The 27,620-nt window shown below is 39.1% G+C and overlaps 3 protein-coding genes across 8 annotated transcripts; 1 reads left to right on the forward strand and 2 right to left on the reverse strand.

Annotated features, from left to right (window-relative positions):
* Positions 1-1,276: 1,276 nt before the first annotated feature.
* Positions 1,277-10,128, reverse strand: si:dkey-14d8.1 (zinc finger protein 3 homolog). 3 transcript variants are annotated; one of them, XM_059325810.1, is made up of 7 exons: positions 9,911-10,128; positions 7,978-8,186; positions 6,833-6,925; positions 6,641-6,733; positions 5,511-5,621; positions 4,025-4,148; positions 1,277-3,914 (listed from the first exon to the last, which is right to left on the reverse strand). In XM_059325810.1, exons 1-7 carry the CDS (start codon positions 9,933-9,935, stop codon positions 2,203-2,205), a joined length of 2,367 nt encoding a protein of 788 aa, XP_059181793.1. In that variant the 5' UTR covers positions 9,936-10,128; the 3' UTR covers positions 1,277-2,202. The 3 variants fall into 3 exon arrangements, with proteins under 3 accessions (XP_059181793.1, XP_059181792.1, XP_059181791.1); XM_059325809.1 differs by having other exon boundaries at positions 6,641-6,730; positions 7,978-8,189; XM_059325808.1 differs by having other exon boundaries at positions 7,978-8,189.
* Positions 10,129-10,308: 180 nt separating this feature from the next.
* LOC131960576 (uncharacterized) lies at positions 10,309-17,332 on the reverse strand. The gene is made up of 7 exons (XM_059325825.1): positions 17,193-17,332; positions 15,366-15,473; positions 15,209-15,265; positions 14,972-15,130; positions 14,676-14,835; positions 14,190-14,290; positions 10,309-12,676 (listed from the first exon to the last, which is right to left on the reverse strand). The coding sequence occupies exons 1-7, from the start codon at positions 17,202-17,204 to the stop codon at positions 12,512-12,514; spliced, it is 762 nt and encodes a 253-aa protein (XP_059181808.1). The 5' UTR covers positions 17,205-17,332; the 3' UTR covers positions 10,309-12,511.
* Positions 17,333-17,504: 172 nt separating this feature from the next.
* asb15b (ankyrin repeat and SOCS box containing 15b) lies at positions 17,505-27,137 on the forward strand. 4 transcript variants are annotated; one of them, XM_059325818.1, is made up of 14 exons: positions 17,505-17,578; positions 18,909-19,002; positions 19,189-19,241; positions 21,097-21,228; positions 21,324-21,488; positions 22,193-22,299; positions 22,433-22,571; positions 22,688-22,859; positions 23,252-23,412; positions 23,628-23,772; positions 25,801-25,956; positions 26,094-26,196; positions 26,286-26,439; positions 26,559-27,137. In XM_059325818.1, the coding sequence occupies exons 2-14, from the start codon at positions 18,911-18,913 to the stop codon at positions 26,690-26,692; spliced, it is 1,713 nt and encodes a 570-aa protein (XP_059181801.1). In that variant the 5' UTR covers positions 17,505-17,578; positions 18,909-18,910; the 3' UTR covers positions 26,693-27,137. The 4 variants fall into 4 exon arrangements, 3 of the variants coding, with proteins under 3 accessions (XP_059181801.1, XP_059181800.1, XP_059181802.1); XM_059325817.1 differs by lacking the exon at positions 17,505-17,578 and adding an exon at positions 18,035-18,161; XM_059325819.1 differs by lacking the exon at positions 17,505-17,578 and adding an exon at positions 18,035-18,161 and having other exon boundaries at positions 21,327-21,488.
* Positions 27,138-27,620: the final 483 nt, after the last annotated feature.

The raw sequence follows: 27,620 nt of genomic DNA on the forward strand, positions 1-27,620 counted from the left end.
TTTCGTTGGGCTTGTTGGTCACGATAACCCCGCCCCCTTTGCCCCTGACGTAAGCGGTTCGCTGTTCAAGACCGAGACAAGTCGAAGTCCTCCCTTCAAAGTAAAAGTACAAAAGTACAAGCAACAAAATGCATGTAGAGTATAAATTTGTCACCCTGTTAAAATACTTGCTTAAGTCATTTTTTGTCAAATTTTTTTTTTGCCTAAATCATCTCCTCATGACGCCGGCCACCTATGGTAAAATCACCTACATCCTCAGTTGATCAGATCATGTGATTTTACCCCTTTAAGATAATGGCCTATGTCAAGTGTGTGACTTAGGTGGATTTATTATGCCTAAGTCAAAATAAAATGTTACTTAGGCAATTTTTTGAACATGCCTTTGTGACTTAAGCAAGATATGGTAACACTTGAAGGTGTCTACTTAAGAGTGACATGAGTGTGTCATAAACATGACATGGGATGCGTTATGAACATTAATGACACTTTGAAATAGCATTAATGCTCATACTTGTCATGTCATGTTTCTGACAGGCTTGTGTGACTCTTATGTAGACACCTTCAAAATAAAGTGTTACCATATCTTTCTTAAGTCACAAAGGCATGTTCAAAAAATTGCCTAAGTCATTTATTTCTCTTAAGTTACATAATTTACACACAGTGTTATTACTATGCCAATAGCCTGTTTCCTGCAAAACTTGAAAAAATGAGTTAGGCGATTATTTTAACAGGGTGACAAAATGTTAAAGTCCCTATTAAACAGACTGTTATAAAAATCTTATTAAATTATTAGTATTGATGCATTTAAGTAAATTGTGTTTTAATTTTGTAGAGATTGGACTCATTTCAACTACTTAAAATATGCCTATTATGAGGTTAATTAACAAAAATGTCTAATCACTTTAAATGTATCTAGTTTTCTATGTTAAATCTCAACCTGAAAAGTAGAGCTGGCAGCTGAATGTAGTGAAATAAAAAAAAAATATATTTGCCTTAAAATGTAGTGGAGCAGAAGTATAAAGTAACATTAAATGGTAATACTCAAAGTATAGGTGTCTCAAAATTGTACAGTACTTGAGTGAATGTACTTAGTTACATTCCTCCACTGGTAACTTGTAACTTAAGCTGGCAGTTGATTGTAGTGGAGTAAAATGCCCAATATTTGCACCTACAATGTAGTGAAGTAGAAGTATAAAGTTACATATTTGGAAATACTCAAGTAAAGTACAAGCAGTACAGTAAATGTACTTAGGTACATTCCACCTCGGACAACAGGCCTTTGCAAGGTGTATTTATTTTTCTGCAAAACATCAAAAACAAAACATTGGTATACAGGTATATTGCTTTATAGCTTGTACACATGGCTGCTCACAATAGTCTAAGTAAAAGGAGAGCTACAGCACAACCTCACATATAATGTTTATTGTGTCCAAGCTAAATTACAATTCTCATATTTTCTGGTGTTAGTTTAACACTATTAGAGCAACAACACTGAATCTACTGCTGGAAAAACACAAATCCTCCTATTTTCCCTCTGAAAACAAAAGCAGAGTCGTTGTAATGTTTACAATTTAGGGTTACATAAAAAAGTGAGTGGTAGACTTAGTAGTTTGGAATCTCTAGTTTCCATAAGGGCTACTGTAACAAAGATAAAATGTTTCCTAGATACACAACATTTCAGTACATAGCATACAAATGATCTACAGTCACATGCATCAAAATACTTTTATTGTATTGTTTACATGATGCCTGCTATTTAAAAATGTTGGCTACATTCAGGTAGCAATGAGCTTTAGCTTGAGTTTGTTTTTTTTTTGATGAAAATGATCAACTATTAACAACTCCAAAACTGACTCCAGATGATGATTTTGAAAATGCTCCTTGGCTACCTTAACTCTTACCTAAACTAATTTTCCATCACCTGAGATGGAAAACTGCACTGATTACAGTTATACAACACCCTCCATAAGATGATGTGCTTGAGCTTGCTGGGCCTGCCCTCCATTAAAATAATAATTTTGAGGATTACAAAAATTTATCTGAGCACCATTCAAAGTGTTTTCACTTTCATCATGATGACCCACCACAAACAAACTTGAAATCTCAAAAATGACATGGTTCAAATGGCCATTTCTTGTGTAATTATGTCAGTGATCAACTCTTATCAGAACATCCTTATTTTTACAAAACAGGTTTCTTTGATTAATAATCGTCGCTACCCTCGTCTTCCTCGTCGTATTTCCTCTTGCCGGAGTGCTTCTTGTGCTTACCCCTGTGTCTCCGTTTACCGGAGAAGTCGGGGTTTGCGTCCCTCGTGTGGAGCTGCTCGTGCTTCTTGAGAAGGCCGGGGACGGAGAATCCCTTCCCGCATGTTTCGCACATCCAGGGCTTCTTGCACGTGTGTGTCCTTTTGTGGACGTTGAGATGGGACGCCAGCTTGTAGGTCTTGCCGCAGACATCGCAGCTGAACGGGCGCTCGTTGGTGTGCAATCTGATGTGGACCTTCAGGTTCCCCACCTGAGTGAAGGTCTTCTCGCATATGGAGCAGCGGTAGGGTCTCTCTCGGGTGTGGATCCTCAGGTGAACCCTCAGGCAGTACTTGCTCGAGAACTTCTTTTGGCAAACGGGGCACGGGATCTTCGCTTTGGGCACGTGGTCTTGCTGGTGCCGCTTCAGGTCGGACAAGTAGACGAAGGTCTTTCCGCACTGGGAGCAGAGATACTGGCGGTCGCCGATGTGGTAGCCCATGTGTCTCTTCAACAAGCTGGGGACGAGGAATCTCTTCCCGCAGCGCTCGCACATGTGAGGCCGATCTCTGGTGTGCCAACGCTCGTGGTTGGACAGCTTGAACGCCGTTGGGAAGCTTTTGTTGCAGTGCTTGCAGGGAAACGTCATTTGGCTCGTGTGGCACTCCATGTGTCTTTTGAAGTAGGTGGACTGCGTGAAGCCCTTGTTGCAGATGTCGCAGTAGAACGGCTTCTGGCCGCTGTGGGCCATCATGTGCTTCGTCAGGCTCTGCAGTTTGGTGAAACACTTCCCGCACTGGCCACATGCGAAAGGACGCATCGTGCTGTGGGTCTTCAGGTGGTTGTTGAGGAACGCCTGTGTTCTGAAGCTCTTGTTGCACGCCGTGCACACGAACGGCTTCTCTCCTGTGTGGATGCGCTCGTGGTCTATCAGCTTGGACTGATACGGGAAGGTCTTATCGCACACGCTGCACGTGAATCTGTCGGATGGAGGCCGGATTTGCTTTTTTCTTCTTATGCTTGGCTTCATGTCGTCCCCTGAACTGAACCTGGGTGGAGGAAGTGGCGGCAGGGCTGGGAGCGAGAGCGAGTTGGTGGCGATCTGTGACACCCACTGATGCAATGTGACCCGATGCGTCTGAGGCTTTTGGCCATCCTTCGCTCCTGCGTTGCCTGCGTTCTGTAAGGCGGAGGTGGGTTTGACCGGCATTTGTACTACCCGGAAAGGTATTGATTTCAAGGGTGGTCGCTGTGGTTCTGCTTTATCTGGTGTTTCTGGTGCTGCATCTTTCCCTTCGCTTTGCACAGTTGTGGCGGGCTCTTCCTGTGTACAACTTTTCTCTTTCACTGAATTCTCCTCCTGAGCTTTTGCTGTGGCACTCTTTTCCTTTTCAGCATCAGCTGTTTTCTGACTGTACTGCTCTCTCTCCTGTGGTCCGGCAGCCAGGTCTGCTGGGCTCTCAGACCCATCTGACATCATTCCCAAGTCTTCCGTGTCACTGAGGGAGGTTGGACTTGTAGCATTGAGGGTGACCTCTAACCGCTTCGGTGATTCTGGTGCTGGTGCTGGAGCTGGTGGTGGAGGCGGTGGTGTTGGTGGCTCTACAGCTTTGGGCCGGTAGGCGAGTGAAGAGAGCACGCAGTTGCCCACAGAGGATGAGATGGTTGCTGCACAAATGGAGAAGCCTCGTCAAACATATTTTTTAAAGTATATTTTTTAAATGATATCCTTTTTCTGTCTGTGTGTCACATGAACATAAAAGCAATCTGAAGTATACCTTTAACACCGATGAGTCCCTTGGACTGCTGGTGCAGGAGGAGAGTCTTCAGGTCCTTGGTGTCGGGGATGAAGCCTCCACATGCCTCCAGGACAGAAGCATCCGCCGAGATCATGGCACCAAGCTGACATGGAGAGGAGAGAACAGGAAACAATGATGACTTATTTTTTACTCTTTCATTTTCATTTTTCATTTCACCTTTATTTATTCAGGGAGGGCCAATAGAGAGCAAGCTCTCATTTCCAATGGCGCCCTGATTTATATAGCGGCCTTATTTATATATTATTATTATTACTATTACTATTATTATTATATATCATATTATTTTACTTATTACTTTATTTATATTTTTCATTTTATTTTTATATTGTTATCTATTATTACATATTATATTATATTATATATATTATATACTGTACTATTATTATTATTATTATATACCGTCTAGCCACTATAGCATTGTTGCCATCATATCATATCACCAGTTTAATTATTACCATCATCTGCCAACCATCCTACCAGCTGATGTTCTTCTTTTTAACTTATTAAGTGTCCTTGTTCTTGTTCTATTCTGTGTTTTTTTCTATTGTTGTTTTTATTTATGCTACCTCAGTATTTTATTTTATTTATTTTATTCTATTGTATTTTACTGTACTTGAATACCGGACTGCTGTGACAAACCGAATTTCCCTTCGGGGATGAATAAAGTAATCTATCTATCTATCTATTACAGTACAACAATTTAACACATTACACTACATATCCATAATAATATATAATCAACAGAAGCACAATAAATTCAATGAGCACATACACATTCAGAAATCCTAAGATTAATAAGAATGTCTTTAAAATGATTAAAAGGAATCAGTGTATCCAACTGAAGCTGTGACAGTAAATTATTCCATTTAAAAGGAGCGAAATAAACAAAAGCAAAAGCTCTTAGGTAGGATCATGTTTTTATATGTCATCAAGATCCGATACGCAGCTTAAAACTCTAGGAAGCTTTCCCCTGCTATTTTATCTGCTTTTTGTGTAGCTCGTCGAGGCCGTTTATTAGAATTATTACCAAAATCCGTAACCCAGATCCTGAAAAGGTTTCTAAATTTCTTGGATTATATTATATAAAATAGCTTAAAGTCAGGACTTAATAGGTGGAAATGGTGCAGTCAAAGAGACTTAACATAAAATGTTTATATTGTTTTGAGAGCTATTTAAATTTCCACCTACATCTATCTAAAAGGCTTCACTCAAACAAGGCTTAAAGCGTCTAAAAAAGTATGGAATGGAATTGAATGTCCTTTGCAGACATTTTAAAATGTGTCCAGATATTGTAATAAAGAAAAAAATCTGTTTTTGCTTTGGCCTGTCGACTAGAAAACACCTGTCGAGCTGGAAGGAACCTTGCTCAAGCATCTTGCCGCTGAGTCAGCAACCAGCCCACCCTGCTGTGACCAGAGTCGAAATGCAATTCACATGCGCATACCTGGGAAAGATTTGGAACAGGAAGAACTTGCTCCAGCTTGCAGACCAAACCTGCAGTCAAAGCCTGCAGCGCTGTGTCGAATTTTGCCCCATACTGAATGGGAAACACTTCCTGCAGGGAGAGAAATATGTTTGAGTTCATTGTGACTTTAATTTACAAATGATCTACAGTCACATGCATCAAAATACTTTTATTGTATTGTTTACATGATGCCTGCTATTTAAAAATGTTGGCTACATTCAGGTAGCAATGAGCTTGAGTTTGTTTTTTTTTAATGAAAATGATCAACTATTCACAACTCCAAAACTGACTCCAGATGATGATTTTGAAAATGCTCCTTGGCTACCTTAACTCTTACCTAAACTAATTTTCCATCACCTGAGATGGAAAACAGCACTGATTACAGTTATACAACACCCTCCATAAGATGATGTGCTTGAGCTGGCTGGGCCTGCCCTCCATTAAAATAATAATTTTGAGGATTACAAAAATTTATCTTAACACCATTCTAAGTGTTTTCACTTTCATCATGATGACCCACCACAAACAAACTTGAAATCTCGAAAATGACATGATTCAAATGGCCATTTCTTGTGTAGCTATCTGAGTAAGCTAATTTCAATTTTGTGATGGTTGAACATTTTGTTGGAAAGAGATATAATTCTAAAGGGAACTTTGATATTTTTAACATGGATGCTATTTTCCCATGTATTTTGTAACCAAGTAAAGAATGGGGACAGCATGTTTTGAAACTGAGTGAGAGTGCTGCAGCATGATGTTGTAATGACGGTGCGCAATTGCTTTTAACGCCCATTTCACGGGCGTTAAAAGCAATTGCGCACCATCAATATAACATCATGCCCATTAAAAGTTCATGTTTTTTTGCCACAGACAGGCTCAGAATGTTATTATAAAAGTCTTAGAATATTACGAAAAGGACCCTGTCGAGAACTTAAATGTACCCATTTATCTTTCGCCTTATTGGTCTGTTTTGTTATTGTGTCCAACTCTCAGTCAAAGAAAAGTCTTGCACTGAAATCTGAAGCAACAGCTTTCATTCATTACATTTAAAACGGATAATGGCTTTGTGCATTGACAGTTAATGACCAATTCAAAACAGATTTAGTTACCAGAAAGAAGCGCTTCCTCTCAGCAGGATTTTTCAGCAGACTCTGGACCAGCACCATGAAGTTTGTTTGGGATTTATCCACTTCTGGATCCTTCTGTAAAACAGCAGATACTGTAACTCAGGTATAATTCACACATTGGGATTCCAGAGTCTAGTGTGCTGACTGGGAAAAAAAAAAAGTTTCCTTTCTTACCCCTGAAGTTGCAGAGACCTTCAACTTATTTATGAGAGTTTGAATAGCCTTTGAATCTGGTACGCCGTCTTTGTGCAGCAAATCCAAAATGATCTACAGTGCAAGAAAACACAATGAATCAAACAAAAATTAACTTCATATGGACGTAAAGTTTTCTTTTTAGCTATCTGCTTTCCTAATAGGGATCAAAATAATAATCTTTAATTAATTAATGAATTAGCTTCTTGTTCAACAAGAAGCTAACCATGCACATATTTTTTATTTCTGTCCAGTGTTAGAAACATTCTGGAGGGCAGTTCAGGAGAAAATCATCAGTACATTTTATTTAAAGAAGCCATTAACACCACTTAATATTCTTTTAGGTATTATTCCATCCGAAATTGAGAAGAAAGGAGATAAATATCTCTATACAGTGATACGTATAGCTGCATTAAAACAGATCACACGAAATTGGTTGGACGTTAATTCACCATCCATCAACAAATGGAAAATAACAGTAGATGAAATTAAGGAAATGGAAAGAATCACCTACAAACACTTAAGAAACAGAGAAGAAAAATTTAAAAGAAACTGGAGTAAATGGTAATGGAAATAAATGGAGTGGAAAACTAGAATGGTGCGTGGAGTGTTGAAGGAGTCCCCCCCCCCCCCGTCGTTAATTAAAAATGAATATCTTATTTACTTATTTATTTATTCTTTTGGCATTGCCTCTTGTAAAAAATGCATAAATGTGGCAGGATGAATTGAATATGTGATGAAGCTGTTAATATTTGTAGTTTCATAACCTACAATAAAGTAATAAAAATAAAAAAAATTAATTAATTTTTCTTTCGTAAACACAACATCAAAGATGACAATTTTGAAACCACAAATTCTGCAGAGAAAATACAAGGATAGAAATCTATAACTTCAAATGGTATTTTTGTTTTTGATGTGTGTGGTATGTAATAGACAACATATGGAGTTCATCCACTTTGATGTTCAGTAACCTTAAGGAATGAATGTCCTTAGAAGCCTGGAAAGCACACTGCATCACAAGCCCAGTGTGATTAAAGTATGTGGATACTTAATCCACTCTTTTGTATCTGCTGTGTGGCATGGTGCTGTTTTGATGCACACACAAACAATAGATGATAAACTCTCACCCTTGCTCTCAGCCCCAAGATGAGCTGGGCCGTCTGCTTGAAGCTTATGAGCTCAGGAACAGTCTGCGTCACCATCGTCACAAATTCCTCCACTTTTGTGTAGTGCTTCACGTTCCTCTGCCGTATGACCTGCCATATGAACGAGTATGTCAGCTGCAGAGGGGAAGCCATCAGGCGAAGGGAGGACAGGGGAAGGGATCCTCCAACACCTGCTATGAACACAACATAAAGTCAGGAAAGGTATGTCAGCATTTGCGTAAAAACAGCAACATGTCTTTTCCCTTGAAATTGAAGTTGCAGGTCAACAGGTCTGTTTTATGTCTATTTTCACTGTCAAACAAAAACATGGGCATTGAATACATGCAATAAAATGACTGATACAGAAGAGTGCATCACAGATTGGACTTTTTTTAGAACTCCCATCCCCTACATCTCATATTTTCTAGCTTCCTCTTTTGTGTCCCATTAACCAAAACAAGCAGATGCAGCTTATTTCTTTCTTCTTCTTCTTTTTTTTTTAAAGAACTCTCTGCCTACATTTAAATTGCATAAGGGTCCTATGAGCACATACAGACATTCTTAGAAGCTTTAACTTTAACTTATACCGGTTTTGTACTGTAAACTTTGTGCTTATATGCTTTATGTTTCATATTGTGGATCTTTTTCAAAAATGTGTAACTAACATAACTGCCCTTCAATAACACGGTGTAAAAATGTGTGTCTATTACAAACTATCATGAGTGTATCATAACGTCACATTGTTAAAAAAAATCGCCTAAGTCATTTTTTGTCAAAATTGGGTTTTTTTGCCTAAGTCATCTCCTCATGATGCCGGCCACCTATGGTAAAATCGCCTACATCCTCAGTTGATCAGATCATGTGATTTTACCCCTTTAAGATCATCACTTCTTTGACAATTTGCAACATTCATATGCATCAGATAAGAACCCAGCAAAGAAGAGCTAGAGGGAGAATGTTTAGTTATCAGTGTTTTATTGTTGACACTAATATTGGTAACACTTTACTCTAAGGTGTCTACATAAGAGTGACATGAGCGTGTCATAAACATGACATGGGATGTGTCATGAACATTAATGACACTTTGAAGTAACATTAATACTCATGATACTTGTCATGTCATGTTTCTGACAGGCTTGTGTGACTCTTATGTAGACTCCTTCAAAATAAAGTGTAACCATATCTTGCTTAAGTCACAAAGGCATGTTCAAAAAATTGCCTGTCATTTATTTCTCTTAAGTTACATAATTTACACACAGTGTTATTACTATGCCAATAGCCATCCTTTGTTACATCCTTTTTGAGTGAAATGATCAATAAATGTCATGTTACGCTTTTGGTTAAGTTTTTTATGTTTCCTGCAAAACTTGAAAAAAATTAGTTAGGCGATTATTTTAACAGAGTGACGATAAGCTACTAACAGCAGAGCATGCTTTGCAGATGCATCCAGAAGCCGCTGCAGGGGGCGCTGCAGTGCTAAAACACGCTTCGACACTCGCAGATGGGTTGAAAGTGTGCCCGTTTGGCGTGTGCATGAGCAGCCGTAAAGGGAATGAGCGCCAAACTGTAGCCGAGTTAGACTCAAACTTTCAATAGATGTTGTGGGTTGTGTTTAGCTAGGTGTAGATCGGAGTTGACACGATGCAGCGGCCGATCGGGACACATCCGGAGGGGAGGATGGTTTAATTCGAAATGGAGCAGCCCGCCCGGGTCATCCATGCTAAAGCCTGTTAGCTATCGAACCACCAAACATCGCCAAAATAACCGATTCGGTGTCACTACACCACTGTCGACCTGCGATAAAAAGCAAGCAGCCACTTCACGGCAACAAATGGCTTTCGATGTATCTTATTTTCGGATCACCGCTCTCGGCGGCAGCTACAGTTAGCTTGCTAGCCGTAGCTTAGCAACTTACCTGTGCTATCAGATCGTTTCTCCATTCTGCGCCCGCGGCGTGTCGCTAACTCATGAGTTAAATCAACCGACTACACAAATAGGCTGGCAATGTTGCAGATTAACCCGAAATATAATGTTTTAAAGTATTTAACCGTCTTTGCTTCGACAGTCAAGCCAGGAAGAATAATGGCGGCTGCTGGATAACGGTTTTCCAAAACAAAAGTCCGAGAGTTTCCGGCGGATATTCCTATACAAAATAAAAGCACGGTCTTATTAATTTGTGTGAAGGAGCGAAAAAAAAACATGCAGAAAAGCAACTGGCCTTATGAATTATCACGCTTATGACCTAGTTAATTATGGTATGTTCGCCATGTTGAGTGGATTAGTGGAGACACTCTATAGTCTTTTTTTTAAATGTGTAAATGTATTTTTATTAAAACAAAGTAAAATGTAGTCACATGTTCAATGAAAACAAAGGAGTTACAGATCCAGCTCAAAAGCATTGCTCCTTGTGTTGTGGAACAAACACAAATGCCGTTTCATCATAACAAATTTAGTCACCAAAACGTTTTATTGATGCTATTGTTATTTATGCAATCAATAAACACTGCAACAAAGCATCAAATAATTATCAAGCATCCGTTAAATGACATCATAGGTCAGGGAGTATGTCCAAATATGACAAAAAACAATAATGGAGGCCTTATGTCAAGTCCACTGTTGTCCATATTAAGGAAAGTTTTTTTTGTAGGCTTTTATTCTTTTTTTTAATTAAAAGAACCCAAGGAAACATTCAGACTTCACTGTGTTGTTGTTGACAACAATAATAACATGTACCAATATATATATATTTATTTATACATTACTGACAAATCTTCTCAGAACATACATATAATAGTGACAACATGATTTGCTCATGGGCCGTTTGCAGGGGGTAGACAAAAAGTTGTAAATATTTCATAAATATGAACACTGACCAACTTTAAGACCCAGTGCTGTAACACACTATTGTGATTTAGTTACTTTAAGGTTATAATGTGCTTCTCCAGAATGTACACAGTATTCTGTCTACCCCCTTTACATTCGTGACTTAAATGTGTCTATTTTTCAACATTACAATTGTAGAAAAGTTCCTGACATTTTGTGGTTTATCTCGTAACAAAATAACTTAAATATCACATACAATGCAAATACACATTTTCACAAAAAATACAAAAAATAAAATACAAATTGGTCACCAGAAAGACAATAAAACACGTAGACCTACAACTTCAAAACATTTTAATAAAGGTATATCTTCCCCTTTTTCGTCAATGTGTTTTGGAAATAAATCATTAGAATACAGAAAACTGTTATTGAAATACTAACCATCCTCTGTAGATGAGGCTACATAGCCTGCGGTCTGGAAAGATTCTTTGCCTGTTGATTCATAGGGATCTGCCGACATCAGTCGTGTTTGTAACTGGCATTTCCTCCAGCCTACGGCCAGTTCTTTTGTGGCGAGAACAAGCCCTCCTTATGCTTCTCACTGAGCTCATCCCTCCATCCATCTATCCATCCCTATCTCCCTCACTTTCCCTCGTCCTGCCTGTCCTGTCACTCGCTCCCTCTCTCTGACACATACAGTACAAGAGCGCTCACACTCGGGGAGTCATGTTCTCATGACTGAACATGATTGACTCAGTGAATAAGGCATTAAAAACACACTCACTGTGGCCGAGCAGCAGCTATAGATCACTGGGCAACAGCTTTGAAATACAATGATGGGATTCAAAGTGCCTCTGGCGATGGCTATCTGCCATCTGGTCAGATCTTTGATACACAAAGTAGGACGCTTGTTGAAGTGCTTGACGTGTTGTTTGTGACTAGCAGGTTTGCAATTTGTGACAGATCAGAATAATATCAACAAGTAAAAGAGAAGCTGCAGAAAATCAAACGCAGCTTCTTTAATCACCTGATGCATAAGAGAAGTAGATTGAAATGTATTTCTTGGTGTATATGCATTTCAGTAGATATAAAGGAGCAGGTTGGGATTCAGTGTGTTGGGTGTTGACAGCAGTGAAAGGACAGTCTCTGAAACCACCAGGACACAGCCAACAGACTGATGACAGGAGTCCTATCTCAGAATGAAATGACGTCTTCCAAACAGTGTAATATCATTTTGATTTGAGGCTCCAATGATACATTTGATTGCAGCCCAAAACTCGAGCATGGCAACACCCTGAATGGCAACCGTTCAGAGTGGCAAGAATGAAAAAAACTCAACTGCTCAGAGAAGACGAGCCAAATGCTGTAAAACACTGGCCAAGACGAGACAATTAATGTACTTCACCAGTCCTTTTGGCACATAACCAGCCATTGTGTAGTGAGTTCTTCCTCTGGTCCCAAAAAACCCTCTTTCAGTGGTTAAGTGCTAGAAGTGCCTAGGGGATTTTGTGTCGCACCTGTCTTCACGGCAGGTTTTTCTGTCATAGCTCAGGTCCATGCACTCAGATGAGTGAAAGCAGAGGAAGTGTCAGACCACACTCGTTTATCCAGCAGGCTCCTGCCAATAACAGAGCAACCTGGAGAGTGAGTGGTTATTCTGCGGTCCAGATTTCCCTTTTCTATTAATCATGCTTCATCCGCTCTCATGTTCAGGGATCGCCTCCCCCACTGGCTCAGTGTCAGCAGCGTGGGTGAGTGTTTGAAGTGGGATGGAGATAGACACAGTTGAGATCATGTCAGAAGGTGCCATTTGGCTATTTTCAGTGTTGCAAACTGGTAAAAGCCTCCCAGACTTGACCTAAAAATAAAAAAAGATAGAAAATCACACTCACAATCTCAACAGTGTTTTTATATCCTGTTTTCTATGAGGAACAAATGACAGATAATAAATCTCCAAAGCGGAAATCACCACATTAGGTAATAACTGAGCCCTTAGTGTACTGTTGAATATTTAATGAGCACTTGTTAAGTTTACAAGAACTGCCTTCCTGGAAGTGCTCATGAAAAAGAAGGCACTTTATCATGTGGGCCTTATTGGACTGACCCACAGAAACCAAAAGACACAAGAGAGGGTGTAGCTGATGGAAAATTTATTACCATGGACAATATTTTTAGATAAGGACTCTTAGGATTCTCATTATATTACAAAAACCAAGTGAACCGCTATAATTAGTGGTATATCCAATCTATAATATATACCCAAGATACCGTCCTCTCTGAATAACTAATTGTGAAATGGCTCCCAGCTGAATTTTTCATTCATGAAGAGCCGGAAGGCCGTGATGGAAATGGCAAGTCTTAGAAACTGCAATAAGTGCTCATTGTGGTGGAATCTATTAATGTGTTTTCAGTTTGACATTATTGCCCATTCATACATACATACAATTATCTGCCTGAATGGTCCGATAAATGTGTCCCAACATACTCAATAAATTAGCTTTTACAGTGGAAGGAAAATTGCCTCTTTTAACAAGCCACAGCCAAGCTAGCAGCTCAGTGCAGCGGTGGTGCTGTCATTTAAATGCTAACACTGACATGCTAACATGCACACAAAGACAATGCTAACAAGCTGACGATTAGCAAGGACGTTATATAGACTGAATAAAATAATTGGTTGCAGACGAAAGTTTTGAAGTCGCAAGTTTTAAAGCCGCAAGGTCGCTTCTTTTGGGACCAGAAGTGACTATATTCGGATGAGAGGTTGGAGCTGGGGAAGCTAGCTTACCAACTAATACTGGCACAGGCTAGCTAGCTTAGTTAGTAAGCTATATCCGTAATTCAATTCCACATGAATGTTATAATTAACTTTAATGAACTGAAAACACACTGCAGCACAAGGCAGCCACGCCATAAAGAATACTCTGCTTTCTCATCTAGGTTACTTGAAATGGGACCATAATTCACAGAATGCACATTTGTATACTGAGGTAACAAATCAAGTGAAAAGTAGGGTCATTTTCTCATAGACTTCTATACAATTGGACTTTGCCCCCTGCTGGCCTTCTACACTGGCATCACTTTTCTGACCTGGAGGCTGCAGCTTGGGTGTTTATCTTCACTATCTTAGTTGTTAGCTTGCTAGTATTTCCTAATTAGCACTTAACACCATAAATATTAAAACCAAATTCAAAATTTTAAGTTGAAAAATTACGCAATCACAAGTTATGACCATTCAGCCTGTTGAAATACTGTTATTTTATGCTACAAATATCACTCTATTACCTTTAAATATATATATTTTTAATAGTTTATTTCAATTTCGTTGTCACGTTTTAGCAGTTAATCCACATTGAGTTGGTGCAGTTACTTACCAGCCACACTATGACAACAACACAAGCTGTGAAGGGGATGAGAGCCAGAAGCAATGGAGTTCTCTTCAACCAGCTGTGTTCGCGACCCTCCTCCAGACCCCCTGAAACAAGAAAATATTATTGGAAAATTATTGAACAGACTACAGTTACACATTAGAAATCCGATACACCAATCCTTTTGATGTTCATTTCTTGAACTTGTAAAGAGGATTCTGGTGGCTCTGTCACTCATAAATACTCCCTTTAGTTGCCTTTGAGATGTCAAGTTGCATACTAAGCAGGCTTTTACAAGTAGCTGCATGAGACTAGAATAATTCCTTTAATTGACTGTATTGGCTGTGTGTTCGAGGTTACATATCTGGTTCCTATCCCCAGCTGTGCATCCTTGACCCCAAATCAATATCCGCCCACTAATAGGCCACTAAGCTGCCTCAGTTGTTAAGGCAACCATTAAAAATTTAAATTTAAATGCAAATGAATGATTACCTGGTGTTTGTTGTGGATTAAGGCACGGTGGCGGCTTGCATGACAGGCCGGATGTTTCTTGAGAAGCGGCGTGTAAGACGTCTTTGATGTAGTCAAAGTAAAGACCAGACATTAAGCTCCCCTCCTGGTAGTGACACTGGAAGACTTGCATCGCTGTTTCCTGGGGGATCAGACAACAAGCAGTCCTGAAATAACTCAATTATGCAATTAAATGTGCAAAACAGTCTCTGAAAGTACAGAATATTTCACACTATGTGCTGCAGTGCTTTTTGGCACATTCCATCTTGATAACTTACCAGTTCCTCGTGGTCAAAGGTGAAGCGGAAACTCTTTAGCATCGCAATGAAGACAATTATGTTTTCTTTGTTGGAGGAGATGGCACCGAACATGCTGGCCAGCTTCCGAAGACTTTGCTCCAACGGATATATGTTCAACACCACCCAGCACGTGCCAGCCTGAAACACAAGTGAATCCTTGTTCAACATTAGATCATCTGTTTCACACTATTTCTGCCTATATATCTTCATACTTACCACTTCTTTGGGAATGTAAGTAACAGGAATCTCATAATCAGAGGGGATGTTCTGCTTCTGCACCAGAGACAATGACACAGAATGATTTTTCTAACATAACGTACACAAAAGTATGAATGTGATATTTATTGAGCCTGCAGCAACTTAGCAATCTCACCAGTAATGACAGCTTGCTCACATCGTCAGTTATCGCCGTGCCAAATTTTCCGGAGCAGAGATTCAAACTTGTGAACAGACTCAAGAAGAGACAAGGTGCTTTTAAGATCTACAAACAGAAAAAAAAAACATGTAAATGTGATGCAGTATATTCATGCACCATACAGCTAGTGTAGGGTTTAGGTATGGTTGAAATGCAAATTGTGTGAGGATACTTTAAATGCTTTTTAGCATCAATCTGATTTCACGTCTACACCTTTGTACAAGAAACACTTTCTCCACCCTCATTTTCTGATACAAGGCAAAAGGGCATTATCTTTTTCTCAAACATCTGATGCAATGGTGCAATGTTATCAACAAGGTTGAACACATGTGACTTTCTTAAAAATACTAAATTTCTAAAGCAATACTAAATTAGTTTCATATTTCATGAAATTTATTCCAGTTTCTTTTCAAAGTAGAGCCTCAACCATTATTCGATTAGTCAAACAACAGAAAATTGTAGCTCTTTTGTTAATCTATTACTTGTTTTGGTCATATTTAAAGCAGAAATGCCAAATATTCTCTGGTATTCAAATGAGAACATTTGCTGTTGTAACATAAATGACGAATCAAGAAAATAATCAGAGTACAAAGCAGCAACAATTAGTCAATCAATCGATTAGTCACATTCAACTATTTTGAGAAGTGATTTTTCTTGCAAGAATGGACGAAAATGCTGTTTTTTATCCTCTCAATTATGGAGATTTCTGGCTTTTATCTGCTTTATATCATATCAAACTGAATATCTTTGATTTTGGAGGGACAAAACAAGACATGTAAAGACACCTTGGACACTGACACACTGGAATGGACATTTTTCACTATTTTGACGTTTTATAGATCAATCAATTAATCTATTAATCAATTAATCCAGAAAATAAAGTTTTAGTTGCAGCCTCAATCTAAAACACAAACTATTTGGACAGTGGATACATTTCACCACTTTTTATCATAATGAAAAAACAACACTGCAGCACCACAGTATAGGACCAAAGTAACTAATGAGAATATTTATGCTATACACAATGCTACAGAAATAACACTTATTATCTGACAGATGTAATGAGGCTACTTTTAGGCTAAATATCTGAAATTCAAAACATGCAATGAGGTCAAATCTGAAAAATGAGACTTCAAAGGTGCCAGGGTGACACACAGGAATGTGGTTTGCTTCAAAGGAATTTTCATTCTCGTAAAACATTTTCTTGCAGCAGAATTAAGTAAATATGCATGTGGACTTCTGGGAGAACACGTGCTGTTCTCTCTTATTCAATATATTGAGTGAAAGCAAAGCATGTCCATGTTTCCTTCACTGCTCCTTTTACAAGGCTGTGACACCAGCAGTGTTGTAACAATATGCATCATTAATGTAATTATTAAAGAAAATATCTTCATTATGAGCAGCCTACTTTTATTTCTTTAAATTGAAGCCCATTTTAAACAGGAATATTATTTAAATGTGGTATTAAGAAATGTGTGTTTTCACTCCTTAAAAAATAATAACAGTTTTCAGAAATCAAATTTCCTTCCATTTAACACTCAAAAGTAGAATGGAAACAAAGTGAAATCTTAAGTATTATTCTGAAATCATACAATCATAAAGCTGCGAGGCACAAAAAATAAACAAATAAAATTAACCTTTCCTACAATTTTCTGCTAATAAACAAGCACAAAACAAATAAGAATTAATTTATGGAATATAGCTGCATTAGTACATTAGTGTATACACTTTTACAACACACAGTGAGTGTAAAAAAACAGACAGATAATAAATTATACCACTTACTTTCTTCCTCATATGGAGCAGCAATCCGTGGTTGCTCAAATCCGGTGCATGAAATGAAGTGTTTTCAGTTCAAAGACAGAGCTCATTGTGTGCATGTGTGTGATGTCCGAGCGTGTAGTGAAACTTGAGGATGGGCTGGCGGTCTGCTCTCACTCCAGACAGATTGGTGAAGTCTTTTGACGCGGCAGAGAGGCCGCCTACAGGCTGAGTCACTGTGTCACACACTGACGCTGTCTGAGACTTTTCCATAAACTCCCACGTATCAATTTGTACGTCAGGAGAAAGTGGGCGCTTGTTCTCTAGAGGGAATATTTCGCTTAGAATATGTCAAGGTTAATCCCCAAGCTGTTGTTTGGAGAGTGAAAATAAGATGACAAAAGGTCTTTGTAAGTGTTGGAGTTTTATTTTCATCTTTGTTTAATTATTTCAGCCTTTTTTTTTTAAATCATTATGACCTTTTTTTTGTTGACATTATCTAATTATTTAGGCGTATTCACTCAAATTCTTTTTGAATTACTGACTGAGGGAGTAGATGTGTTGGTTACATAACCTTATTATGAGGTAATGTTGAAGCAAAAGCCAATACCCTTCATTGATTTCCGTTATTAAATCAATATCAGTCATAAAAGAGAAAGTTCGAGAAAAAGTGTGAGATGTTAGAAATTATTATAAACCTTTAAAATAACTGCTGTGTTGATTGTAACACAATAGTCTCTGTTACCCTCTGACATGAGATGTGTGTTGTGTTTACATGTGACCCAATGACCAAATGAGTGAAGTCACAGTGAAGCAATCAGAGGAATGAGAACTTTGTACGCAGGGGTTGGAAGTGAAAATGCAACCGGCACTCTGAGCTGAGTCAGGTCGGCCGGAGCAGGTCACATCTAAATTTAACCCAGACAGCTTGGGAAAGAGAAAACACACGGGCTGCAGGCCGGAGTGCTCAAGGGCGCGCGTTTAAAACCTCAGGTCAGCAGATTGAAATGACTAACAAAATCCATCTAATTTTGTTGAATGAGAAACAAAATTAGTGAATACTAATTCACTCACACATGACACCATTTCAAGCAGAGGTGATATTGTGCCTTTGCTGAGAAACACGTCGCATGCCTGAAGTGGTGGAATGTAACGTACATTTACTCAACTACTGTACTGAAGTACAATTCTGAGGTACTTTACTTGAGTATTTCCACATATGTACGTACATATGTTTATACTTCTACTCCACTACATTTGAGAGGCAAATACTGTACTTTTTGTTGTATTGTATTATTATTTTACCACATTTAGCTTCCAGCTTTGGTAACTTTTTATAAAGTTATATAAGAATTATATCAAGCAGTTAACATTAGCCCTGTATTATACAATCTGAGTGGGTCCTTTCTGCATAATGAGTTCTTTTACTTTTGATACTTTAAGTACATTTTGATGCTGTTACTTTTGTACTTTTACTGAAGTTTAGAATGCAGGACTTTTACTTGTAGTGGAGTAATTTCACAGAGTGGTATTCGTACTTTTACTTGAGTAAGAGATCTGAACACTTCCTCCACCACTGCATGCCTGTAGCCGTATTCAAAGCACATGGATGGACACTTGTTTTAGCTTGCAAAAACAACTTTTTTGGTGCATTTTTTATGACCATAAATAATTGAGGGGGTCAGAGTTTACAGGTGGACACAGGTAATCCCATGCTTTTTATTGTGTTGCTTGATATAGAAATGGATGACTTTGACGAGGACCTTTGTGAGATTGCCATTCAAGAGAGCATTCAAGATGCCTACAAACTGCCAGGTTCAATACAAACAAACAGGTATGACAGTGTCCAAAATGCATTTGATAAAAGGGTTATTGGTGGGGCTCTATCTTTATTATTATTACACAGGAAAGCTTTAATATTGGGGAGGCAAATCAACTCCTACACTGTTGTGAGACTCCATCATAGTGTTTCTAGAGTAAAATATTTTATTTGACCCTCTATTCTTCTTTGGTTTATTAGGAAACTCACAAACAGTGACCACTTTATGAAGATAATGGCAGCCATTCACACTGGTAAGCTTCCTATTTAACTCTGTCTGTCATTGTTGTTGCTCAACATTATGTGAATGTGGTGTAAGAGTAATTTCATACATACTTAAGTAAACAGAATCACAGACAAACAAACAGAAATGTCTGTTTTTGTCTTTGTGTCTGTGTGCATAATAAACAGATAACTGAATATGATGAAGGCAACGGGACAGGATGTAGGTTATGGGAGCGTTCTGGTTTAACTTGTCGTCTGTTTGGGGTCCAAGTAGTATTGAACAACCACCTTTGAGTGGGCTTTTGTTGACTGCCAGTCCGTGAGGGGAGCGAAATTGGCGCACGCATTAGCTGAAATGCAACATTTGCGGATTTATTTTTTTGTAGCTTAGCTAACTTAATTAAACTGTCAACTTTTGAAAAAATCCAGATCTAGAAGTGGTCTGTCAACTCCATTCTTGTGTCTCAAGTTGCTTATCAGAAATAGAATGAAGAGAGAAGGCGCGCAGAAGAGGGGGTCTTGGCCTGGATATCCATTATCCAGATATCTCCTGGCTACACTGGAACCTCAGCAATATCAGCTTTTGCCCCCAGAGACTTAATCATCATCAGACAGATAGCCAGTGGTTTCAAGATTCAATCCCACAACCCAAAAAACATGAATTCAGAGGCATTAGTCGACTGTCCAATACTGTTCAAAAGAAAGTTCAAAAGAAAAAACCCAGCAGGAGTCACAAACCAGCCAGCCAGACCAAGAAGACCAAACCAATAGGATAGGCTAACATTGGAAAATTGGTAATCAGGCAGGTCGAATAAAACAGGCAGGGGAACGCTGGATCGCATGAAAGTCTAGACAATCTGGCAGATGGAAAGTGAATCTGAGCCGGTATGAGAATGAGTGGCTGAGAAGAATAATGAGATCCAGGTGTGGACATGAGCAGGGAAGGTCAGTTGAGGGGAATGAGATGATTGCATCGAGTGATTCCCATTCACTTCCATTCAATGTGAGCGAAAGGGTGAATTAAACATTCGCTTCTGGTGTCAAAGCAAATTCACATATTTATATCTCTGCATTGCCGGGATTTCAACTCTGACCAGCGAGGTCACAGCCTCGACCAAAGACATCAGCGGCACATCCAGCATGAATATCACCTGCCACTCGCTTGCATCTGAGGGTCAGCTGTGACGGGCTGAATGAAGTCTGGATGCTAATACATGCCACCTGCGGCAGCACTTTAGGCTTAAAAAATGTAAACAGGTGAGTTATATATAAAAAAATCATCCCTTGCACAGTTGTCATGCATATCATTTTTCAAAAATATTTTATAATGCTTAACCAGGTATTTTTTTTGTAGCCTAAATTCAACGAAACTGCAGCCTTTTAACAGTTTTACAACACTTTTTGGAAACACTCTTGTCAAGTGAGCAACAGAGGCCAAACTGCTGTTTTTACCAGACTATAAATGTTTATTTCTGCTATAAAGTTGGGCTTTTTAACATGAGGGTCAATGGGGATTCACTCACATTTGGAGCCAGCCTCTAGTGGTAATTTGAGGAACTGCAGTCTTTGGCGTTTTGCGGCTCGGTGTGACCGACTAATTCAACTTGGTGAACTTTTGACCTGTGAAGTCACAGCCTCAATGAAAGGAAGTGTGTTGTTGATCCCACTTGTCCCCGCCCAAATTCAGCACAAATATCACCTTTGCAGGTGATGGATACTTGCCGGCATTTGCCTGCATTCACGATCACCACGCCCTTAATGATCAAGCAGGTGAAGACAGGGAAAAAAGCATGAAAAAATAGTCCCTATCAAGTTGACACACTCCAAAAATACTACAAATTTTTCCCTATGTGTCTTGTATGTTACTTTGCTGTGTCACTACAGGTGATGTGTACGCGCTGATGGAGCTGTCAACTTGTGCGTCTGCCTTCAGAGAGAGTGACAGCAGGGGTCGGCTGCCTGTGCACCCAGCAGCTGTGCACCCAAACCCAGACATCCTGCATATAGTGCTGAAGGGTGAGAGGTGTAAAAGTCTAAAGAAAAAGAGCATCTTATATAGGGAGAGTGTGCATATTTCCAAATTCAACAAACGGTTACTGTTGTTCTTGTAGCAGTGGGATCCACAGACCCGACGCTGGAGATGCCGACAGAGGAAGGGGAAACGCCTCTGACTCTGGCAGCAGAGGCTGGTCTGGTAGAAAACGTCAGGATGCTGCTGCAGTATGGAGCTTCACCACACGGCACCAATAGCATGAACGAGACTCCTCTGCTGATCGGTAACACACACACACACACACACACACACACACACATTCTTGTATTTCTATCTTTGTGAGGACCCTCATTGGAACAGTGCATTCCCTACCAAGATTATAATAGTTATGGATTTTTCATTAGTTTTAGTTTTAATTTCGTTGTGAATTTTTGTTTTCAAATCCAGTTAGTTTTAATGAGTTTTTAGAGTGAGTTTGCTAGTTTTAGTTGAGTATTTATCTTTTGAAATGCTCTAGTTTTAGTTTAGTTTTTATTAGTTGTAGTGTTTTGTAATGGGGATTTTGTAAACAAAGTCTGAAATCTCAAAAAAGCCTTTCAAGAAGTGAGGACCGGCCGAAATGTCTCTTTGCAAAAATGTCCTCACTTTGTTGGTTAAAAACATGTTCCGGTCCTCACTATGTAGGAAGTACAAGAACACACACACACACACACACACACACACACACACACACACACACACAAATATATTGTTACTTTATCATTTATTCATGAAAACACAGTAGAATATTACTAAATCCTTTACAAATTATTTACCCTGATGGTAGTGCATCCTACTCCACATCCACTTTCAAGCAGGAAATCAAGAAATCACTTTCATGCAGTACAAAGTCACTGGAGAGTGATTAATTGTGACACATCTTAATCGTGCTCTATCTCTATTAGTAACCCTTTTATCTGATCATTTTGTATTTTCCAAATTTTGTAGCAGTGAGACAGAAATCATACGACATGGTTTCCACCATCATCATAGTCGGGGCCTTTGTGGAGCAGGTGTGTCTCACTAAGTGGACAGCCACCCACGAAGCTGCAAAGGTGAACACTGACACGGGCTTGATCATGAGAGAATCGCAACTCAACATCCAAGCTAAAATGCACATTTTCTGCTTTCTACCTCTGCCATCTTTCCTGCTTTCTTTCTGCCCTTGCTTCCTATCTTTTGCACCAGGTGGGTTGTCCAGCTATTCTGAATCTGCTGCTTCGACACGGGGCCAAAGTAACAACCACAGACGCGAACGGAGTGGCTCCTCTGGGGATTGCAGCTAAATATGGCAACCATGAGGCTATGGAGATCATCATAGAGGAGGGTAAAACAGTAAAAAATACTGTGTAATGCTTTGCATCTGTTTGTACGTTGAGTAACACTGCATATACATTTTTCTCACTCATCAGACCTTGTTGTATTTTCCCTGTGCCCCACTAGGGGGTGATGTGAGTGCCCAGGCCACTAATGGAGACACTGTCCTGTATGACGCAGCTGGTTCTGGAAACCTGGACTGTGTCATGCTGCTCCTGGCGCAAGGAGCCAACTCGAATGTAGCCAGTAACGCCTTCCAGCTGCCCATCCACCGAGCTGCATATGAGGGACATATACTGTGAGCTGACCTTTATGCCAAAAAGGCACCCAATCACCCCATTGCACTGGCTATGACAATATTCCCACGCCAAAACACTAAGAATATCTCAGTTTTAAAAAATAATCCAGTTGCAACCAGAAAGAAATTACTAGAGACAAATTAACATTCTTTTCCTCCTACTGTGCAGCCAAATGGACCAAACTGAGCATCTCTGCTGTTTTCCACAAAGAGCCTTCTGTTTATAGCTGTTTTGCAGTTCTGTCACTGAACAACACTGTAGCTCAAACCACAATCTAATGAACATTTTGCCCGATGTCCTGTTTTTTTCTTTTAGCATTTGTCTTTCACTGTTTTTGTCTCTCGCTCTCTTCCTGTTTGCCCCACCCCACCCTCTCTCTTCCTCTCTATAGAGTCTTGAAGACCCTCATATTCACCACCACAAAGAGAGCTATCGTTTCCTCAGGCCAGAGCCCTGTCCACTCAGCAGCTGATGGGGGACAGGTCGAGTGTCTGAGGCTGCTTATCCAGACAGGATATGATGTCAACGCCTTGCTAGGCCCACACATCTCTGGTGGGACACAACTGGATGCTAAGTTCTCATGCATATTTGCTTAGAAACAAATTAATCTTTAAACAAGTGTAAATCTGTGCTAACTGATTCGTAAACCCTGGCCTAGAACTGTGCATTTAAACCATTGGCATAGTCCTTCAAGTGTTGGAGAAAAGTGCAACATCAATAACATGACTTTTTCAATCTTTTAAACTGATCGAATGTAAATGTTGCAGAAAACTACGTCGACCTCAGGCAGACTGCTCTGTTCTTTGCTGTTTCCAACGGTGATATCACTTGTGCTGAGGTGTTGCTGGCAGCTGGAGCGAACACTGAACTGGACCCATTACGATGCATTGTGGTCGCCATACGCGCTGAGAGGTGTGTGGCAACAGCACATGTGTATCTCATGTTGCCTCCTAAAGGTAAAAAAAAAAGTGAAGCCAATGCGGAAACCTGCATTCTCTCTAATAGCCACTAGGGAGCGCCTCACTGGTCATAAAAAGAAGTCAGATTATATCGAAGTCTATAAGAAAATGAGCCAACTTCTCACTTAATGTATGTAGTGGCAATTTCTGAAGAACTCTTAAGATTGACGATTGACGTCGCCTTTGTGGTTTATAAAAACTGTAGCAGAAATGGCTTCAGATAAATAAATAATAAATGTATTTAATTAAAATTTCTATAAGATGAAGCTGTTTACAGACAAACAACATGAAGTCATTGTTTTCTTTTTCATATTTATCTCAAACAGATTTATTATAACCACTCCGACTATTATTATATATCTATTTCATTTGACTCAAAAATAATTAATTACTAATAATTAAATAATTTAATGCCAAGAAATAAATTAGTTGAAAGATTATTGTCTTTACTTTAAATATCAATTTAGAACAATTATACAGCCATTTAAGTCAAACCCTAAAATAATAACTAAATAACTAAATGTATTTAAACGTCATTTGACAGAGCTGTAGGTCATAAAACATCTCTTGTGACACCGTCCCCATCCCTGGCCCACAGGCCAAATGACATTTGGGCTCTGCTGAAGTTGTGACCATCATCAAAAGGTGAAAAGGGAAAGTAATCAACATATCAAGCCATAGACCAATAAACCCACCCCAACACCTATTTCAAAGTAAAACATAAACACACTTGTGTACGTAATGAGTATGTACGTAACATAGAGGGGGCCTAAGGTGCAAGTCCTGTCCTTTTGTTTTATCATTGTCACTTCAAACTTATAAGATGGTGTTATACCATACGAAGTAGATTCCCTACACATTTATTACGGCAGTAAACATTTTCCTGTTGAGTTTATGGTCTCAACCACTAGTTTGAAGTCTTTTTTTATACATTATGATGTAATTTGGTGAATTTTGGTCACATTTGGAGTAAAATAGACAATAAAGCACGACTACACAGTGTTGTTCATGTTTTCGTCTTCAAACTTTGACCCTTTCATTGTGTTTTTTTAGTTCATGAAATATAACTGTAACATTTTGTCATTTAAAAATGTCTTAAGGACTCAGTCGTACTAAAACACACTATGTTCAAGTATGAACAGCAGACTCCGTGTCATGTTCATTTTTCAACATAGTGTTTTTTAAAAGGACCGATTTAAAAAACCAAGGATTGTAAAGGGTAAGGTTACGTCCCAGGGTCAAATGGTGTCGTATCATTGGACATGAACATCATAACTAGCGCTGCGATGTTGGCAGATGGTGTTAGAAATAAAGGGATGGTTTCCACTCAGGTGCCCACTTGGTGCTCTCTGCCTGACAGAAACAAGGTGTTCTATCTCCTCTTAAGCTTTTCAGCAAGTAAAGACCTGATTTGACTTTGGATGTGCTGCACCCCAATGATATGATACCATTGCAAAGGAACAAAATAGCAAAGGCCAAAATTCAAACTCAGGGCCTCAAAACAGTAGCTGATAAACTATGGTACAGGCCAAAAGTTTGGACACACCTTCTCATTCAATGCGTTTCCTTTATTTTCATGACAATGACATTGTAAATTCATCAAAACTATTAATGAACACATGTGGAATTATGTACTTAACAAAAAAGTGTGAAATCACTGAAAACATGTCTTATATTCTAGTAAGCAAAGGGTGGCTACTTTGAGGAATCTAAAATACAAGACATGTTTTCGGTTATTTCACACTTTTTTTGTAAAGTACATAATTCCATATGTGTTCATTCATAGTTTTGATGCCTTCAGTGAGAATCTACAATGTAAATAGTCATGAAAATAAAGAAAAACGCATTGAATGAGAAGGTGTGTCCAAACTTTTGGCCTGTACTGTACATCCAGTTCATACATCCAGTTCATGGTGTATCCTCATTCATTGTAACTTACGTAGTGGCAGCAGTAACCTCTGATGTCTCCGGCTATTTCCAGGTATGATCTGGCGCAGCTGCTGCTGTCCTACGGAGCAGAAGTCAATTGTTACTTCAGCGTGATCAGCAAAACAGTGTTCCCCACTTGCCTGCAGTACGTCCTGAGGGACCACGACATGCTGCGACTCATGCTCAACCATGGATATCAAGTTAACAAGTACGTCCAACAACTGTAAACACAAGGGAGTTTAAAGTCACATTCAATTCAAATTTAAGCACTGAAATAATTAACAGGTCATATACTAAATTGTTTGACATTTTAACATTTCATCTCTGTAACACTGTCTGTGGTAGGTGTTTCCATTGTTGCCATGGTAATGGGGACGAAATGGACAGTAGCTGGGTTGAAGTCCACAACAAAGCCTACCAGATTTACTGTGAACCTGACGCTGTCCCAGTAAGGGCAAATCCAGGCAGACATACAGACCTACTGTGGACTCTATAGTAAAACAGGGTCCGTAACTTCTGATTCTTTTTCTCTTTAAGTTCTGTGAGTTTATATCAGTGTTGTGGCTCACACACTTGGCCGGCAGTGTCGTAAGGATCCTCCTAGACTACGTCATCCATGTCAACATCTGTCCCGTCCTCAAACGTGCTCTGGAGACTACGCCCGAGTGGGACGAGATATCTGAGATACTGAGTAAAACTAATTCACTTATCCGGGGCTGGGTCAAATCCACTACTTACATCCACGATGTTAAGCCATGGGGATTTTTAAAGGATGTGTTAAGTAACCAGAGGTTGTTTGTGTGTCCGCAGGCAATCCACGGCCTCTGCAGCACTTGTGCCGACAGTTAATTAGAAGTCGCACGAGCCTCAGGACGCTGAATGACCCCAAAGCTAAAACCCCTTTTCCTCCAAGACTGAAGAACTACCTGACTTACATGGAGTAAAACTGAATGGTGACCTCTCCTCCATGTGAAACACACTTTATTTATAGCCGTGTGATTGAAACACTAATGAAAAAGCACTAGTCACTCTTTAAAAATTAGCCAATAGCAAAATATTTTCTCTTTAAGTATTTTTTTTTACTTCATTTGTTTATAGGTTTTATTTATTAGGACCTGGCGTGTGTGTGTGACTGTCTATGATTTATTTTATGTGTCACAGAGGAGGAATGTTTCCCTTCGGGGTTAAAATGTCTCTTTTCTTCATGGAGTCTACTTATTTTGCATTTAAATAGCACATTCTATCTTCTTTTACTAATGTATAAGCAGACAATCAGCTATGAAATCCATCCTAGTTTAACCCTGAACAGGTGCCTTAAACACAAACTAACAATTATGTGTTGCCCTTTTGCCCTCTTTCTATTTTTATTATTGATGTCTTTGAAATCAATCTTTTCAATCTTTTACTCGTCTCTAATTGGACATCTGCTTAAGCAAAAGTTGTATAGGGAATTACACGAGGTCACCAAACTACATGTGGGGTTAAGTAAAAACACCTGTGTGGGTTGACCACATTAGTCTTATTTTGTGCTGGCTTTAAGTGTTCATATTGTGTGTTTTTTTAATAATAGTAATGTTACTTGTATATCAATATAACGTGGATTTATTAATGTTTTGTTTTTTCCAATAATTAACTAAAAAAAATGCTCAAGTTTTGCAGCCCAATTTGTCCAAGGATGTTATGGATCAGACTTTAGTGCTACTGACTGAAGTTGAAATCGCCAAAGCACTAATAGTGTTTTGTTCTCGCTTTGTCTTTAATGTTGCATTCATAAACTGTCAGAATAATCTGAAAAATTAGTTCCTGACTAGAAAAAAATACCTTGATCACCCCCTCAAGTCTGAACAACAACTCAGAAAGGCTGAAAATAGT

Source organism: Centropristis striata, chromosome 22, assembly GCF_030273125.1.
Source record: "Centropristis striata isolate RG_2023a ecotype Rhode Island chromosome 22, C.striata_1.0, whole genome shotgun sequence".
NCBI classification, from domain to species: Eukaryota; Metazoa; Chordata; class Actinopteri; order Perciformes; family Serranidae; genus Centropristis; species Centropristis striata.

Bases quoted from the DNA above. Each gene is read 5' to 3' on its own strand.
- si:dkey-14d8.1 (XM_059325808.1), bottom strand. From the start codon at position 9,935: ATGGAGAAACGATCTGATAGCACAG. The intron at 8,190-9,910 runs GTAAGTTGCTAA...TTGTGTTCATAG, and splicing joins GAAACGATCTGATAGCACAG to CAGGTGTTGGAGGATCCCTT. The intron at 6,926-7,977 runs GTGAGAGTTTAT...CTTGCACTGTAG, and splicing joins TCTTGGGGCTGAGAGCAAGG to ATCATTTTGGATTTGCTGCA.
- LOC131960576 (XM_059325825.1), bottom strand. The intron at 15,266-15,365 runs GTGAGATTGCTA...TCTCTGGTGCAG, and splicing joins TGAGCAAGCTGTCATTACTG to AAGCAGAACATCCCCTCTGA. The intron at 12,677-14,189 runs GTAAGTAACTGC...TTTTATTTTTAG, and splicing joins TTGTTGTCATAGTGTGGCTG to GTCAAGTCTGGGAGGCTTTT.
- asb15b (XM_059325818.1), top strand. From the start codon at position 18,911: ATGGATGACTTTGACGAGGACCTTTGTGAGATTGCCATTCAAGAGAGC. The intron at 19,242-21,096 runs GTAAGCTTCCTA...GTGTCACTACAG, and splicing joins AATGGCAGCCATTCACACTG to GTGATGTGTACGCGCTGATG. The intron at 26,440-26,558 runs GTAAAACTAATT...GTGTGTCCGCAG, and splicing joins CGAGATATCTGAGATACTGA to GCAATCCACGGCCTCTGCAG.